At 34.3% G+C, this 19,003-nt stretch overlaps 1 protein-coding gene across 3 annotated transcripts in view; it reads left to right on the forward strand.

Moving 5' to 3' along the window:
* cep44 (centrosomal protein 44) overlaps positions 1-6,335 on the forward strand; it is a 10,915-nt gene extending 4,580 nt beyond the window's left edge. Inside the window, exons 4-11 of one of the 3 annotated variants that reach the window (XR_007185775.1) lie at positions 1,486-1,632; positions 2,767-2,865; positions 2,949-3,153; positions 4,130-4,342; positions 4,792-4,852; positions 4,952-5,046; positions 5,167-5,201; positions 6,248-6,335. Coding sequence is in view for 2 of the 3 variants with exons in the window: in XM_048196700.1 (XP_048052657.1) it covers positions 1,486-1,632; positions 2,767-2,865; positions 2,949-3,113; positions 4,130-4,342; positions 4,792-4,852; positions 4,952-5,046; positions 5,167-5,201; positions 6,248-6,302 (870 nt within the window). In the remaining variant the exon portion in view is untranslated. Of the gene's footprint in view, positions 1-1,485; positions 1,633-2,766; positions 2,866-2,948; positions 3,154-4,129; positions 4,343-4,470; positions 4,601-4,791; positions 4,853-4,951; positions 5,047-5,166; positions 5,202-6,247 lie in introns of those variants that run through there. The other 2 variants (XM_048196700.1, XM_048196701.1) reach the window with 2 other exon arrangements.
* Positions 6,336-19,003: the final 12,668 nt, after the last annotated feature.

The following is a 19,003-nucleotide window of genomic DNA, read 5'->3' on the forward strand; positions in this document are numbered from 1 at the left end:
TCATTTTGGGTGAATTATCCCTTTAAACCCTTCTTTTAAATATTTAAGTCACAAGCTTTGTTTCCATCACCCTGTTTTTATGCTCATTTTGAAGTATCCCATCAGAAATGAGGGATGGAAATGCCAAATTTCAAGTTTTTACGCTTACTTGAGGTGGTTTTTGACTAGTGTGAAAAAGAGGTAATGCGAAATAATGGGAGATGGAAACGCATTTGCTGAGTAAATTCTGACTTAGCGGACATTAAACCCACATGACTAATCGGCTGTCTTGTTTTGTGAACTTTGAAAAGATTCGCTTCACATTTGGATGGAAACCCAGCTACAGTTTAGTTAAAAGGCTATGTAATTTATACAGCTAACATGGTTTAGGGATGGGCTTAGCTATTGGATAATTTCAACCACAGATCTTTATTAGCATGCATGTTTGTGACATTGCAGCCCTCTTTAATTTGACTTTTATAAACTGTTTGCAGTTTCTTTCAAGAGCTAGTGGTTTTGAGGAGTTTGTTGTTTTAAATGGATCAAAGTGGTTGCAGTTGCTTTGTTTCAGTTATGAGGACAGAAAGTTCATTTTTTGAGGTCAAAATTATAGACTTATAGAAATTTTGACCGAGTCAATGATATTGTTTTTCACTTCGCCTTTAATGAGGTGGATTTTTTTGTTTTTGGAAAAACAATTTTACATGTAATGAAATTCTACAAAGCCAGGTTTTATGTTGCCTAATAGCCATATTTATTGGCACTGTCCCTGATCGCAGAGAGTTTTATCCCCCAAATCAGAAACGCAGAGCTCTGTGATTCGGAGCATCTGTAGCCCCATTCTCCAGCATTCAGATGTTCAACTGGCAGCTCTTCTCTACCAAGTCTTGAGTAATTACAATTCTCTGCTCACGTTTCTCTCCTGCATTGAGAGAACAAAAAGGACTCTGGCCTTCATGTTGGTCCAAGTCGTCTGATTTCAGATTAACTCGAAGCCGATTCTGTACGTTTATCCGTGGGACTGAAGAGCTGCTCTCTCTTTCGGCACTTCCTCCTGTTCATTGACCTTTCGTGCAGTTCTAAAAGTTCTGGCCTTCATCCCAGGATCATCTGCAGCTCACGTGAAATATTCTGGGGGGAATTAGTGGTCCCAGTATATTACCTTGAGGGCCTCGATGGCATTTGCTAAAAATTAGGGTTGTTGTAACAGGAAACCAGTGTTTAGCAGTTCTATCATATTTTTTCCAGTCGTCATTTTTCCCTTTGCGCTACAGCTCATTGTTTACATCTGCCTTAGTCCTCCTGTGATTAGTCTTGGTGGCTCCTCTGGAGTTCCTCCTGTTCCAGAATTTCTACAAATCAAATTTTTGTTTGTGATTTTAATCCACTTAGGAGATAATTTCCTTCTAATTCATTTAATATGTTAAACCCCTCAAGTTGTAATATTTATTTTAGCACCGTTTTTGTTGTATCTGCATTTTCATGGGAAAATCTCTTAAAATGTAGGTCTTACGGGATGTTTTCAGCTATAAGCCATTGTTGACCAAACAGCAGTTTCTTCAGTTTGGCTTTGCTGAGAGGAAAGTCACCATTCTCTGTGATATCGTTGGCCTTGTTCTCAACAAGCACAAAGAACTCACTAAAGAAACCAAGGTATCTCAAAGATGAACCCACATGCAGTTTTTTCTAATGTAGCGATATGGTACCATTTCAGTAATCAGCCAATATTAGAGAATGTTTTATTTAAAGGGTTTGTTCACCCAAAAAATGAAAACTCTGTCATCACTTAATCACCCTCATGTCATTCCAAACCAAACCCGTAAGACTTTCGTTCATCTTTGGAACACAAATGAAGATATTTTAATGAAATCTGATTGATTTCTATCTCTCTATTGGCAGTCCATGCAACTACCACTTTGACACTTCAAAAAAGAGATCGTAAAACTAATCCATATGAATTGAGAGGTTTAGTCCAAATTTTCGGAAGAGTCTTGATCGCTTTATATGATGAACAGATTTAATTTAAGCTTTTATTCACATATAGACATTGATCAGTTATTATAAATGGAAGATCAACCATACTTGCTTGGAGCATGAGAGCAAACCTCATCGGTTCTTGTGGAAGCTCAAACGTGCTGCGTAACACATGAGAATGAACCTCATTGGATCTCACACGTTACGCAAACATGCTTGAGCTTCCGTTTACCATAACTTATGTGTGTGTTGATGAATGTTTATATGTGAATTAAAGCCTAAATTAAATCTGTTCATCATCTAAAGCAATCATGTCTCTTCAGAAAATTTGGACTAAATCAATGAATTCAAATCTCTCAAATTTAATTGCAAGTATCTTCATTTGTGTTCCAAATATGAACGAAAGTCTTACAAGTTTGGAACCACATGAGGGTGAGTAAATGATGACAAAATTTTCATTTTTGGGTGAACTAACCCTTTAAATTTGAGAATTCATTTTGCATTCTCATTTCCCCTATTTTTACATTTAAGTTTTTACATTTGCTGTCATCTGTCACTTAAAGTTAATCTTTATTAAAAACACTAATATTAAATAACACTGTTAAATGTAATCTTGAGCAAATCTAAAAATGATTATTTATTTTTCATACTTTACATATTGTTGTGATGCTTAAATTCACTTGTAGCATTTAAAGTGATTTATTTTAATCCATTTAGAAAAAAATATAGAATTTTATTATCAGACATTTATTGGTTATTGGCCATATTATATTTATTTATTTTTAATCAAATAAACAGCAAATTGTCTTACAGCATGTCAGTAAACCAAAGAGAAGGCCTCAGTTGAAGAGCTGCATTAAAAATGAGATCCCTTCTGCTGAGAGTAACTCACTTGTGTTAACATCCCTGACAGTAAGTGTTCATGTAAACCTCATGTTTTATAAAATGAACATAATTTATTTAATAATAATAATATCTGTTTCTGCCCCTCTTAGGTTCCTCAGAATCAGCCACTGGTAGAAAGGCATCTTGGCAGCAGCTCAGCACCAGCTCAGATCATACGCTCCTCAGATGAGCAGCCACAGCAGGAAGAGGAAACACAAAAGAGGGAGTTAGACAGTGAGCATATAGAGGATTCGCCTCAACCTACAGATTCCACTGTGAGAATGCGCATCCTGCAACACATGTACACACAGGGAGGTGCATGATGAATCAAATAGTCAAGCGTACATTATGCACCAAGTAGTGAGCTTTAATGGCGAAAGAAAGTGTAAAGTGCTATGAGAAACTTGGTCGCTTATCATAAGCAGTAGCAGTGTTATTTTCTCCACAGCAGAACCTTTTGTTAATAGAAAATCTTTTTTTTATTAATAAAATAAAAAAAAATATTTCGAAAATATTGATGTTTTTTGTGCATATTGTTCATTTATTTATTTATTTTTCCCCCCAAAAGAAAAATGTAGGTTGTTTAATGTTAGATTTTTAAACCATTATTGGTGATTACAAATATATGGTGATTAAAACAAAATATACATTTAAACTACAGTTTTGAAACTACAGTTCAAAAGTTTGTGGTTGGTAAGATTTTTTAATGTGTTTGAAATAAGTCTCTTATGCTCACCAAGGCTGCATTTTTTTGGATCAAAATTACAGTAAAACCCAATGTTGAAAGTAATATTCTGAAATAAAAGTACAATTTAAAATAATTTTCTTTCATATTGAAAATTGTAAGTTATTCCTGTGATGGGAAAGCTGAATTATCAGCAGCCATTACACCGGTATTCAGTGTCATATCATTATAATATGCTGTTTAGGTGCTCAAGAACATTTCTTATTATCAGTGTTGAAAACAACCTGTGTGCTGCTCAATATTTTTGTAGAAACCATGATACATTTTTCCAGCATTTAAAAAAAAAAAAAAAAAATAATTAATTTTTTTTTTTGTATCATTATAAATGTTTTTACTGTCACTTTTGATCAATTAATGCATCCTTGCTGAATAAAAGTATTATTATTATTATTATTATTATTTTCAGTATTATTTATCATTTTGTCATTTTTTTCTGTGTTGTAGAACTCATCTACACAATTACTCAAAATGCCAGTTCCTAGTTCACACAATCCTCTGAAAAATTCTGAACTTGTTCAATCCACTCTAATCATGCTGTCTCTTTAGGAGTGTGTGTTAGAGAGCCGGCTGAGGGGCGTGGAGGTACGTCTTCTGGAGAGTGTTGGCAGACTGGAGCAGCGATTGGCCCTCATGGAACACAGGATACATGCACTGGAAAAAAGCTTGGCTGGCAAGATTATCATCGAGAGGAACCAGTGGGAGAACTTGGAGAGTCGTGTGCTGCTGCTGGAGACCAGGCTGGCACTGACCTCAGCACAGGTAGGGTAGTTTAACATCTGTTTGGAAGTTTGGCACTGTAAATTTCAAATTATATTGCAATTGTGGCATAATGCTGCTTTCTCCCAAAACTCACTTTGATGATTGAGCTTGCGTTACGTGATGAAAAGCAGTGACAGTCAGCACAGATATACACACACTAGCAAAGCTCTCGCATGTGTCAGTTTTGAAGTAGGAAAATTCATATGGAAAATACGTTGTTTTATGAAGACTGCAAACCACATTAGAGGTCAGATGCCGGTATACAGCAACTGATTTGTTCGGCAAAAAAAAATTTTTTCTAGCAATTTAAAATCCTAACGGTTCATGGGTGTGTTATTTTGTTTTGTGATTTGTTTTAAAATGGCAAGTTGCATTGTATCTCTTTTGAAGTAATGCATATAAATAGATGTATTTATGGCGCTTACAAAAAGTTTTCTCTACTTCCTTAGAGTCTAACTTCACAAGATGGGGTATTCAACTCAGGCAACGTTGAATCTAAAGAGAACACAGGTACTTTGCTACATTTTTAGCTTAATAACTTTAATAATTAAAAAAATAAATATTCATAAAGTCTGAAATTGTTTGATTTTCCATTTGTATCTATTAAAGTATCTGCAAGTGGCTTTTCTACTGTGATTCAACAACCATCTGACATCAGTGATAATGGGCATATTCTAGCCAGTTCTTCTCCCACAGCTACCCAGGTGACCATTCATTCATTCATTCATTCATTCATTCATTCATTCATTCATTCATTCATTCATTCATCAAAATTTTCAAGAGACATTTAATAACTACTATATATTTTTCTTCCAACTTCTTAGAATTTTAAAGAAAGGCTGGACAGAATAGTTTACATGTAAGTGTAGTTATTTTTTAGATAACTTTATCAATAGTTTAAAGGTGCCATCGAATTGAAAATTTAATTTACCTCGGCATAGTTGAATAACAAGAGTTCAGTACATGGAAATGACATACAGTGAGTCTCAAACTCCATTGTTTCCTCCTTCTTATATAAATCTCATTTGTTTAAAAGACCTCCGAAGAACAGGCAAATCTCAACATAACACCGACTGTTACGCAACAGTCGGGGTGTACGCCCCAATATTTGCATATGCCAGCCCATGTTCCCAACATTATGAAAGGCATTAGACAAGGGCAGCCAGTATTAACGTCTGATGTGCACAGCCGAATCATCAGACTAGGTAAGCAAGCAAGAACAATAGCGAAAAATGGCAGATGGAGCAATAATAACTGACATGATCCATGATATCATGATATTTTTAGTGATATTTGTAAATTGTCTTTCTAAATGTTTCATTAGCATGTTGCTAATGTACTGTTAAATGTGGTTAAAGTTACCATCGTTTCTTACTGTATTCACAGAGACGAGCCGTTGCTATTTTCATTTTTAAACACTTGCAGTCAATTCATAAACACAACTTCATTCTTTATAAATCTCTCCAACAGTGTGTAATGTTAGCTTTAGCCACGGAGCACTATCAGACTCATTCAGAATCAAAATGTAAACATCCAAATAAATATGATACTTACGTGATTAGACATGCTGCATGACGAACACTTTGTAAAGATCCATTTTGAGGGTTATATTAGCTGTGTAAAGGGGCAGCATCCCTGAATCGGCGCATTTCTAATTATGCCCCAAAATAGGCAGTTAAAAAAATATTTTAAAAAAATCTATGGGATATTTTGAGCTGAAACTTAACAGACACATTCAGGAGACACCTTAGACTTATATTATATCTTGTAAAAAAAAAAAAAAAAAAAAATGTTCGATGGCACCTTTAATATTTCGCTTGAAGGGTTGTGTTTTGAGAAAGAAAAAAATGTCACTTATATAAAGACTGCATATCAATACATTTTTTTGTTCCTTTCCCATTTCAGGATGAAGGATACATCTAACATTCTGCAAAATATAGAGCCGACAATACAAATTTGATCTCAGCTCAAGTTTAATAAAATAAATAAAAATAAATAAAAATTAAATTAAGTATGTTTGCTCTGCTCTTTCAATACAATAAACCCATATAGTTATCAGGGGTGGTCAAACTCCAAATAGGAAAAAAAAAAAAAAAAAAAACAGACCATGTGACTTTTGTGCTATATTTTTCTGACTTTCTTGCGCAGACTTTGTGATCAACAGAGCAAATTTCAATTTATTGAAAATCTTGCCCAACCCTATAGCTTTCAAATCACAGATGGCAACTTCACATCACTTCAGGTTGGATGACAATGACATCATCAGTCGTCATTGGTTCTTGTGTGTCTCATGACCAAATATCAGTTCATTAGTTACACAGTCACTATGAACTGTATGGAAAAGAGCTGTGTGAAGTGTTCCACTGAAAAACAACAACACTGAAATGAGTAGGGTGAGTCAAATATTATTATTATTATTATTACTGGGTGAACAATATTTCACTTTAATATGCTTTCCAAGTGATTCTGCAGTTGTATTTACATACAAATAAAGTGTCTTGTCCTCTAGATGTCACTGCTACCCAAGTAAAACCTAATGGTGAATTAGTCAATGGCGCCCTCTGTGGTCAGTTTTCTGTATTACACTCTGTGAAAGCAACATCAGTCCATTGCCACACAACAGTTGTGCATTCACTTGAATATCAGATAAAGCAGATGTGTGTAATGACTGGGTGATGCCTCTGTGCATTAATATTAGCTTGTATTTGTTATTGTACGATTCTTTCTTTAGCACACCCCCCCCCACACACACACACCTACTTTAGTACTTAGCCAACATTTATGTAGTACTTTGTTTAGGCAGATGTGTGTCATTTTTTTTCTACAATGCGTATAAACATTATTATAATAGTGCTTTGTTTGAGATCCTGACTAGTTTACAGCATAGGCTCATCCAATGAGTTTGGGACATGACTCTCTGTGTGTGTTCGACCAGTGACAGTTGAGGGAGTGTTTGTAGAATTTGCTGAATGGTTATTTTCTGTTTGGTGATGTTAGTAGCACAGAAATACTTTACCTGAGAGTTTATGTCTTGTACTGTTCCAGGCACCCCCCACCCCAAATTGTAAAAATCCTAAACTGAAATAGGACAAGCTTGGAATGTATTTTTAAGAACAGTTTCCATATTAATGTTTGGTAGTAATTTGAGCATGAGTTCAGTTGACCTTTGGATGGTCTCTTGGTGTTGGGCGTCATTGCACAAGTTATCACATTCATCAGATTTCAGTTTGCATAAAAAAAGAAAGAAAGATCTGGCTTTGACCTAGCAATGTCCCACAAAAATACATCAGAGGTCTGACTTGTTGGTCTCACAGGACAGCTTTACCCTTCTCATATTTCTTTTCTGTACAAGTCAATGATGTAAAACTGTTTTTCATCAGTGGATTTTCTCTCTGCAGTTGACAACACTGAGTGGGTCACTGACCTCTGGTCGTTCTTCCCTTCAGTGCCCTATATACTGCAGACACAATGAGAATTGCTCTGTTGAGATCAATCGGACACAAGGCAGTCATGGAGCGGAAAAGAAAGGTCAGATGACCACTGTAATTATGTTGAAGGAGAGTGTGTGCGTGTGCATTATGTGTGGTTGGTCATCAGAGCATGCCTGTGAGTTTAATGTATGTTTGGTGTGTGTGTGTATTGAACAGCAGTTGGAAGAGATGCTCATACAGATTCTTTGGGAACTGATGTGTGTACATCTGGTCGGTTTGAACTAACTAAACGGAAGGGCATGCACAATGTCTCCACAATACAGGGTTCTGCTGCTGTCTTTTTATTGGCCTAACATTTGAACAACTTTTGAAAACTTTTCAAATCCAAACAGTTCTAAGAACATTAAAAGTTTTCTTTTCATTCGTGTGAACAAGCTTATATGTCATTGACCCATATACCAACTCTGCTACATAACATCATAACCTGGGCCCCAGAAACCCCCCATGGAATCAACAGGCCTCTGCAGGGGCCAGATGTGAATGGGAAAGACTTTTTTTTTTTTTTTTAAACCTTTGCTCTGCTATCTCCTTGACTGCATGCAAGTTTCTCAGTAGCCACAGCGAGTAGATGTTTTTAATTTTTGTGTTTGTTTGTTTTGTTAGTCCAACTAGAAACTGGGTTTATGGAGCGAGTGCTTTGGGAATAATTAAAAGTGGATTCTTTGAGAAGATTTTTGTGCACGTCCAATTGGAATCCGATAACAAGAGTGAACGGGGAAAAAAAATCACATGAAATACGATTTTTACGAATCGGTTTTGAGCTACAATCATATCTGGTTTGAAATCCTATTCAAATCGCATTTCTGGAAATCAGTTTTAGTCTGACCGGTCTAATAGGATTTTGCATGGTTTATGTCACTTTCTCATGCTGCGTAAAACGTAAACATGTCAGACATTATTGGAAACATGCTGAAAGTTGCTGCAGGAAGAAGTTTGTGTTGTTGAAAAGTGCCGGTTGAGCAAAAAATGACAATATAATGGAGACATGTTGAATTTTAAGACTGACACAGATGATAAAACTGAATTAAGCAACGCATAGCCTGCTACATTTCTGCCACTGACTCAGAAGACGAAGTCATCCAGCTTGGTGGCTACACATTGCCATGTTGTAAATAAGACAACATCTGTATTGGATACTCCTCTATGTTGTTATTACCATAAAAAAAAAGAAAGAAAGAGGACATGGGGCACAAATCAGATCCGAACAGTTGCGATACACAGTGTGGACAGTCAGTAATTTAGATCAGATTCCAATCGGATACACAAATAATCAGATTTTAACTGACAGTGTGAATATAGCCTTAGTAGCAAGTTAACTTTACAAAATACAAAAATATTAAGCAGCATAACTGTTTCCAACATTGATAATAATAAGAAACGTTTCTTGAGCATCAAATTAGAATGATTATTTAAAGCTGCTGTTTGTAACTTTTTTTTTGGCTAAAAATGATCCAAAATCGATTTTTGAGCAAGTATATAACCAGCCAGTGTCCTCCTTATCTCCTTACCTTAGCCCAATTCACAATGGTAAGCTTGTAATAATGTTTTCTAATTCGAGTGGTACTGGTAGGTTTCCATGGGAAATTTGAGCATGCCGCCGTTCATCTTTGCGTCATTGCATCACGTCTTTTTACATAAAGAATGAGTCCCAGCTAGTAGGCTATATCATGTGAGGATGCTGCAGGTGGCGGATCATTTATAGCCTTTTCTCACAGCAGCTGCTATAATTAAACGTATCATTTTGATGGCGGATTGTATGGTATGACAAATGGACAATTAGAGATTAGACTGTACAGAAATTGAAATCTACACACTAAATACACATAGTCATGCAATGCTGATGTTGTTAACATTAACAATTTGAGAACAAAGTATAACAGTAATAATAATTTGACAGTTTGATGTGAAATAGCGATCGTTAGATTTAATCACATTGGCAGCGTGATTTATTGTAATGCTTTTTTTTTTTTTTCTCAGTTGGTCAGAGCAAAAGTGGCAGACATGTTACGTACTTGTTCAGATGACATTCTCTGGTGAAAATTCTTATTTTGGTCATGCTTCCAAGACTACAATCTGTGATTCTGAAGTACAGTATCCACACCAGTGTGGTGACTGACAGCCACACATTCTCCTCAAAACATTAGATTCATCCGCGTAAGAAGCCATACCGATGCACAACCCACGTAAAGATAATAATTCCGCAAATAACTGCAATTGCAGGTTTCGTACAAAGATGGCGACAAAGAGGCAGAACTTACGGACTGCAGCTTTAAGGGTAATGTGACTGACTGGAGACATAAGACTTAGAGTAATGGCTTCTGGAAATTATACTTTGCTGTCAAAGAAATAAATTACATTTTTTTTATATTAAAATAGAATATATTTATTTTAATTTGTAATATATTTATTTTAATTTGTAACTATATATATATATATATATATATATATATATATATTTTTTTTTTTTTTTTTTTTTTACCAAATTTTATCAATATCAATTTTTCATCAATAAATGCAGTCTTGGCGAGCATAAGAGACTTCTCTCAAAAACACTTTTGAACTGTAGTGTACAGTTACAGTACATGTTGGTCAGGTGGTCTCTTCCTGTTTAAGAAGATGGTTCTTGGCCAAAAACGTATGTAATTTAGTCAATGGTTTTGCTATGTGGGACTAGAATGACTGAATTTCTTAGTTTATTAGGCTCGTTACATTTCTGTTGAGGCTTCATTCAGCTTCTTCAGTCATTTTGTTTGGTCATAGCTTTAAAGCATAAAGTGATAGTAGCATACAATCAACTCCAAAACCAATATCCAATCTAAAGGCAAAGCAATTAATCAAGACAAAATTTGTTCAGCCATTTTGACATTAAGATTGAATGTGGAGTGTCCCACAACATTCAAGACAAATAGTCTTATAAACTGGGAAGTTTGCTTTGCTTTTTGACTGTAATTGGATAGTTTGGAGCTGGACAATGATGTAATGTGTTGCATTGATAGTTCCTAGGTGAATAAGAAGCAGACTTACCAGGTCTAATGATTGAAATAATAATCCTGCTCAGGTCTTTATTTTAAAAAAGGAAACGGTGAATGAAAGATGAGAACAGGGATCCAGTCATAATGAATGTGTCATTAGTTTCTGTTGATTGGCCATTGAGCGCATGGCTCTGTTGCTCTCCAGTGCTGCTGTAATCCCCTGCTCTCATTAATCATTGTCCTGAAAGAGGGGTGGGGGAGATGAGAGAAACAACTTGGTGAATTGGGTGAGAGGGAACACTTTTTGCATTCCTCCTCTTTCTTAAAGCGTGTATGTTTATGCAAGCTCCTCTTATTCCATTCCACCAGCCTCACCATTCCATATCCCTCCACATTCAGTTCATTTTCACTCCTAATTAGCAGGACCTCATGCATGTCTATGAACTCTTTACCTTCCTGATTGGTTTGTCGCGGACATGCCGGCATCTGCACCTCTTGAGCAGCACGAGGCTAATTGAGCTAATCACTCAAGTTAATGAGAGCATTTTTAAAGGTTGGAGGGCATAAGTAAATGAGATGAAGAAAGTGAAATGAGAAAGAGATATAATTAGAATCACAGATGAGTTTACTTGACTTTCAGCCATATGAAGCTGAAATGAGTTTTTAATAAGTGAAAAAGCTACCCAGCTAACAGAAAATTTTCTCAGAATGTTAGTTTCTGATGGTGTTTTCTCAAAGTTGTGAACAAAACATTCTTCCAGTAACGTTAATTCAACATTTGTTCAGTTATTTAGGTTTTAATAACATTCGCAAAGCATTAAAAAATGTTATTTAGACATTATTCATTGAAGATTTTTCTTTTTTATATATAAATATTACTCCTTTCAGAATGTTTAGAGAATATTCAAAAATAATGTCCCCATATTGTCTGCAAAATTATGAAATGGAACATTCGCTTAATGTTTTCTATAACGTTCGCATAACCAAGAAAATACATTTTAAAACATGGATGTTTTGAATGTTAAGAGGGCAAACCTTAATGGGAACATTAGCAAAACATTCTCAAAACATATTTTGTTAGCTGGGTATAGTGAGACCGTAAAGTACAATATTCACAGATATGCAATGAATAACATTAAAAAAAAAATAATAATAAAGCTAAGTGCATTACATGTTTATGTTGCCTCATGGGCTAAATATTTGTTCTCTGGGTGTCTCTTTTGCTAACCTCTTAAATTAGCGTTCATTTTATTTCATTGTTTTGTTCCGAAAAGAATTTCCTCCAAGTCCCTTGATTACAAATTTACACCACTCTCAATGCTTATTTTCTTTGCCAATAGGAGCCGAGTTATTATCCTTGGCCAGCCGCCAAGACCTCATTGCCTGCCAGTCAAAACAGTTTTCACATGCTCATGGGAAGCCTTACAATAACATCTTATCATTAGAAACGAGCACATAGGCAAGTATTTGGGCCACTTGGCTCTCCTGATGTAAAATAAACATAGGGGCGCTCAGTAAACCTGCAAGCTGATTGAGTCTTTAGCAACACCATTGGGAATGTACACAGTGATACTGTCCACAAGTCTCTCTCTGTGCTGTATATATATTATTCTGTATCTGTGCAAAACATCTTTTAAAAGTTATTTAGAAGTTTTTGTCTTCATCACTATCAGTATAAAGTTCTTCATCAGTATAAAGATCTCATAAGCTCTTGTTCAAATGTCAGGCTGCTCATGCAGTATTTGGCAACGTGTGCAAAAGCAGCAGAGTTTACAATGCCTAGACACAATCCCAAGAGACTGTCCCTACTGTGTTTACATTGAAGATATCTCCTGTATGCACTACTGGAACTGGCAGAAAATAGAATATTGTGTTTGATTTTCCCACCATAGTCTGTAAAGAATATATGAACTAAACACCACTTGCTTATCTTAGATTTGTCTGCCTCTCTGCCAACAATAATGGCATATTTGCACATTTCCTCTTCCCTCTGACAAGAGAGGACACTTTTGGGTCATCTAGATTTTTGCTTCTTAGAAATCATTTGTTTGCTCAGCTACTTTGTGACTTTTTTTGTGCTTTAATTTTATTTAATTAAAGTGAAAAAGGAATTACAATGGCTTATAATCATTTTTTATTTCATGTTAAAGATGATGTATTTACTTTTTTTTTTAGATAATTAAGTATGAATAATAATTCTGATTTAATAGTCAGTATTAATTTAATTATGTCTACTGGAAAGTGATTCAAGTTCAAAGTGTTTTTTTTTTTTTTTTTTTTTCTCTGAAGAAAAGTAAAAGTAAATAAAACATAATCATATGCATACATTGAAATACAAATCAGGAAAAAAAATCTAGCTAAATACAGCTAAATGATGCTGAAATATATAATATAAAATAATATTGGTAACACTTTACAGTAAGGTTCATTAGTTAACATTAGTTAACTACATTTGTTAACACGAACTAATAATGAACTGCACTTCTACAGCATTTATTAATCTTTGTTAATGTTAATTTCAACATTTACTAATGCATTATTAAAATCATGAGTTGTATTTGTTAACATTAGTTAATATGTATTGCTCATGGTTAGTTTATGTTAGTTAATATACATTAACTAATGTTAACAAATTAACCTTATTTTAAATTAACCTTATTTTAAAGTGTTACCAAGTTTTTAATTTTTTTTTTTTTTTTTTTTTTGAACATGGTATGTTCCTTGAAATTAAAATGCAATACTTCATCGAGCAAATCTGTGAGGCCAAACATTTTCCCAGGAAGAGATTTGAAGTTGCAATACTTTGATAAGGACTGGACACAGCTTTTAGCCTTGCTTTGTTTCAAATACTCCAATCTATTTATGTTTTACCTCAGACCAAGGTCAACATGACCCAAAAGTGAGATTATTTAATAATAATAATAATAATAATAATAATAATAATAATAAAAGAGGTGGAGCATAGTGATTAAATAATTTTAATCTGTGAATTCGAAGAAATTCTGTAAGCAGCTCATATCGATACTGTATCAGTGACAGTCAGAGGCTGGAGGTCACTACAATTTCAAGATTTACTCTAAATGATAGGAAATAATATGGCATATATGAGAAATAGCTATGAGAACTGCTTGCTGCAATAAAATGTTCAGAAGGCACTTTTAGTGCTGGCACTTGCTTGTAGTTGTAAACACTTAACCCCTCCAGGACTGCCGATGAATTTACACACAAAGCATCTAGGACAAAAACAGCGAAATAGTTAGAAATATCTCTAACAAGATGATAATCCACAGTACAATTTGCAACTTCCACAATAATGTTTAAGCTTCAGTTTTAGCTTCTTCTTCTTGCCTTTAATGGCACAAACAGTATATTGGCAGTATAACAAACAGTATAATTGCACAAACAGTATAAGCAGGAGTGAATTATTATTATGTAATTAATGATATTGTATAAAAACACTGGAGTTTGAATCCTTAGTTGGATCTGAAGTGCTAATGTCAACAAACGCTCACAGATGTTCTTAGAATCCGGTACTGTCCAGATGTCCACAGTCTGTGGGACTCAGTATGACAACGGCGGCCTCACAGAGTATTTGAATTAGACACAGTTTTGACAAGATTTGATTTAAACTGTTTTATTTTTCTACAGAACATTTGTTTTTGACTTGACATGCTATTTCTTTTGCTTGTCTTGGTAGGGAAATGCATGAACTAAAGTATCTTAGAGAATTTTTTGGAAAATAATTTAATGGTTTATATATATATATATATATATATATATATATATATATATATATATACTTGGTAACTATAAAACTTGGTAACATATATATATATATATATATATATATATATATATATATATATATATATATATATATATATATATATATATATATATATATATATATAAGAGAGAAAGTAACTTACAGACTAAAGGGCACTGTTTTGGTTTTTGGCCTAACAGCCATCTAATTTGTCCTGAGGGGGGCGCCAATAAACTATTAACACGCTGTCAACCATAAAGATTGTGTAAAATTACAGGAGTTGTGTCAGTGATTCCACCTGTTCACCAAACTATCAGACTGAGCCACAAAATCTTTCTCTCAATCGTTGTTTAATTACATTGATAAAAATAACACTGTATCTTAAACATGTTATAATATAATAATGTGTAAAATCAATAAACTTTATAAAATAAATATAAAAACTACTCATAATTGTTTATAACAATATATATTATTAAAACATTATTATTCTCATTATTACTCTCTCCTAAATACAAATTCAGAGCAGCAGTCACTATGAGCAGAAAATTAATAACTTTTAGCAACTTAAAGGTTGCACGACTTATCACTGTTATGTTCATACATTTTTTCCCCTGCCCAAGACAAGTAAGATTTGACTAAATGCATAAAATTCCTGGTCTTCTTCTAAGTGTTGCTTTGGGGACCTAAAGCTAAACCTGTGTACAGATCACACAAAATGTTGGAGACACAAGGAAGCACTCTCCCCTTTCTCAGAACTATTACTCATGGATGAGTTCCAAAACACTCAAAACAAAACATTTCTGCTGCTATGTAATGAATCTGTTTGCACAAAGTGAACATGAGTTACATGCATCAGGGTCAGGAAATGACCAAGGCCACTTGAAGTTTAGTCACTGGACGTTTAGTCCCTGGAAGTTTAGTAGTTACCTCTGCAGACACTTTTTGAACTAGCACTTTCAAATATCTGTATTCACTGTCTATGCAAGCTAATATAAAGTGGTATTTCATTGGGGGTGGGGGAGGGGTATTTTTCTTCAAATTATGTATCTGAAAATATGCAATTAAGTAGCAGTTAAATCAATATTTTACTTTGATAGACAATATCAAGCTGTGTAATCCAAACAAAGAAACCTCTTTAAAGGGATAGTTCACTCAAAAATGAAAATTATCCCATGATTTACTCACCCTCAACCCATCATAGGTGTATATGACTATCTTCTTTCAGACGAACACAATCAGAGATATATTCAAAAATATCCTTAGTCCTCCAATGTTTATAATAGTTGTGAATGGCTGTTCATATTTTAAAGACAAAAAAATGCATCCATCCATAAAAAAAAAAAAAGAAAAAAAAGAATCCATATGACTCCAGGGTGTTAACCTTCTGAAGTGAAGTGATGTGCTTGTGTAAAACAAATATCCTTATTTAAAATTTTATAAAGTAAAATAAGTAACTCCTGACGCGATGTACGACGCAGGATGTAGGAGTATTGTAAGCCTCTCGTGGTTCAAACAAATACATCTGTGCAACAAACTCAAGCTCCTCTTCTCTTATATCAAAATCCTCTGACATTTCTAGTTCGTGACTGGTGTTTTTTGTTTTGTTTTGTTTTTTGTTTTGTTTTGTTTTGTTTTGTTTTGTTTTGTTTTGTTTTGTTTTGTTTTGTTTTGTTTTTTGTTTTGTTTTGTTTTGTTTTGTTTTGCTCTCTCCTCTGCTCCTCCACATTGCGTGGGGGCAGAGGTTGCTCTTCCGCCTAAATCGACATGCGCAGTATGTGTTCGGTCATCCGCCAGAAGCTAAGGATATTTATTTTAAATAAATGCATTGATTCGCTTCAGAAGGCCTTTATTAACCTCCTGGAGTCATATGGATTTTTTTTTTTTTTTATGGATGGATGGATGCATTTTTTTTTTTGTCTTTAAAATTTGACCAGCCATTCACAAGCATTATAAACCTTGGAGGACTAAGGATATTTTTAAAAATATCTCTGATTGTGTTTGTCTGAAAGAAGATAGTCATATACACCTGATGGATTGAGGGTGAGTAAATCATGGGGTAATTTTCATTTTTGAATGAACTATCCCTTTAAAATGTATTCAAGCAGAGCATAAAAAAAAAAAAAAAAAAAAAAAAGGTTCCCAGAACTTATTTAATTTATAGTTTAAGTGCACATTGTGTTTTTATGTTTAGAAAACAAAAATCATAAATACAAAATCTGCTGCTAAAAAAAAAAAAAAAAATCAATTTCAAGGATCATATATAGGTATTTTCCCTTCATGAAAGAATTTGACACACAGTGAGGCACGTCATTCAACACACAGTTCATCTCATGTCACAACTTCCTGCCTACATTGAGCTAACCAAGCTGCATATCTTTCAGCTGAGGTACTACTAGTAGTGATTAAGCTTTCTCCTCTGTTTAACCTGTATACAACCCCACCCAAGCCTCCTCAGGGCCGATCTGCAATCTCAGTGGCCTGGCTCATCTGGTCTCCTCTCACTCAAATTACTAATAAACGTGTGTCAGAGTGTTTGTTCTGATTGTTTGCCTTGGTGTGAAGACCTAATGGAAAACTGCTTATGTGTATAATAAGTAAGCTATACAAAAAGTTTCTGTACGTTAACATTAGTCACTGCATTAGGTATTATGAACGATCTATGTAAACACATACAAATATTGATGTTTTAATGTTGGAATAAACATTAACCAAAAGATTAAGAAGAGGTATACATAAGTGTTGTGCATTGTTTGTCCATGTATTGCGTTACTGAAACTATTGCAACACAGTTGTGTTTCAGCTGTGGTTATTACAAAAATTTAATGAGGAACTGTTTGTAGAATATAGAAAACATACACTTCCTTCAAGAATTCCTGAGATTCTTGACTAGCTCTGATTATCAAATAGTCATCATTCAAACATCTCCCTCCCAGCCCTCACAGACTTTCACATCTTGATCTGCTGTCATATCAAAGCAGAGTCACATTCTTGGGAATCGCTGTGATGTTTTATCAAAGGAAATTTGTAAAGTTACTGTGATATGCAAAAAGTTTCTCTTCATCTGTGACATAGTTGGACACTGAGAACTGTTATTGCCAAATTTAACCCAACTAGGACATTGCATTATTTATAGAGCTAGACTTTAGACTTGGTGACTGTACTGATGCCCTGATACAGCTAAACACATGTAAAGTATTTAAAACAGAGTCATGTTTTGATTGATCAAGATAATGTGATGCGTTCCATTTCGCAATATGTACCGTTACTGCACCATTTGAATTGATATGTTTTTGATTTGGCTGCATTTATAGGAAGATTTATTCACCCTCAAGCCATCGTGTGTATGACTTTCTTCTTTCAGACGAATACAATCTGAGCTATATTAAATAATGTCCTGGCTCCTCTAAGCTTTATAATGGCAGTGAAGGGTGAGATTTTGAAGCCCAAAAAAGTGCAACCATTCATCATAAAAGATCCACATGGCTCTGTGGGGTTAATAAATGCCTTCTGTAGTGAAGCAATGTGTTTGTGTAAGAATAATATCCATATTTAAAACTTTAAAAACTAAAATAATTAGCGTCTGACATATGGATATTATGGATATTGAATATGGATAGTTTTCTTACACAATTGCATCACATTGCTTCAGAAGGCCTTTATTAACCCCATGGAAGCCATGTGATCTGCCATTATAAAGCTTGGAGGGGCCAGGAAATTATTTAATATAACTCGGATTGTATTTGTCTGAAAGAAGAAAGTCATATATACCTATGGTGGCTTGAGGATGAGTAAATCATGGGGTAATTTTCATTTTTGGGTGATCTAACCCTTTAACTAGATTAGTCTAGTTTAGTCTAACTAGAGTCTACCAGTACTCTAATAGCTGGTAGCTGACATGTATTTGCAAAACTACTTATAGTTAATGTCTAAAGTGGATCATTGAAATAAATTGTTACCAAATTTAAAAGTGGAGGGCTGATATATTTCTGGTAATGCAGTAGCACAGTCAAATGTGCAGATTCCTGGACATACATCCATTCCTTCATGGATGTAAACACAGCTGCCAGGTGACACTTCTGGATTTGCATTCCAGAAAAGTGCATCTTATATATAGGCAGGAATAATAATAATAATAATTAAAAAAAATAATAATAATAATACATAAGAACATTGTATATACAGAAGCTAGTCCCAAAATCGACAAGACGACTAGTAGATTTTGGGTTACATTTTGATAAAACAGAGACTATGCATTATAGCTGCAAGAAACAAATAAAGGGGGGAAAAGTGTAAAGAAATTATTTCCTTTATATATTCAGAAGTTTATTGTTTGATTTATACATCAAGCCTTGGATATTTTCTTTGTCACACTGTAAAACATTATACAACAACAACAAAAAATAATAATACAAAAAAATAATAATAATTA

This window comes from Megalobrama amblycephala, linkage group LG7 (genome assembly GCF_018812025.1).
Source record: "Megalobrama amblycephala isolate DHTTF-2021 linkage group LG7, ASM1881202v1, whole genome shotgun sequence".
In the NCBI taxonomy this organism is placed as follows: Eukaryota; Metazoa; Chordata; class Actinopteri; order Cypriniformes; family Xenocyprididae; genus Megalobrama; species Megalobrama amblycephala.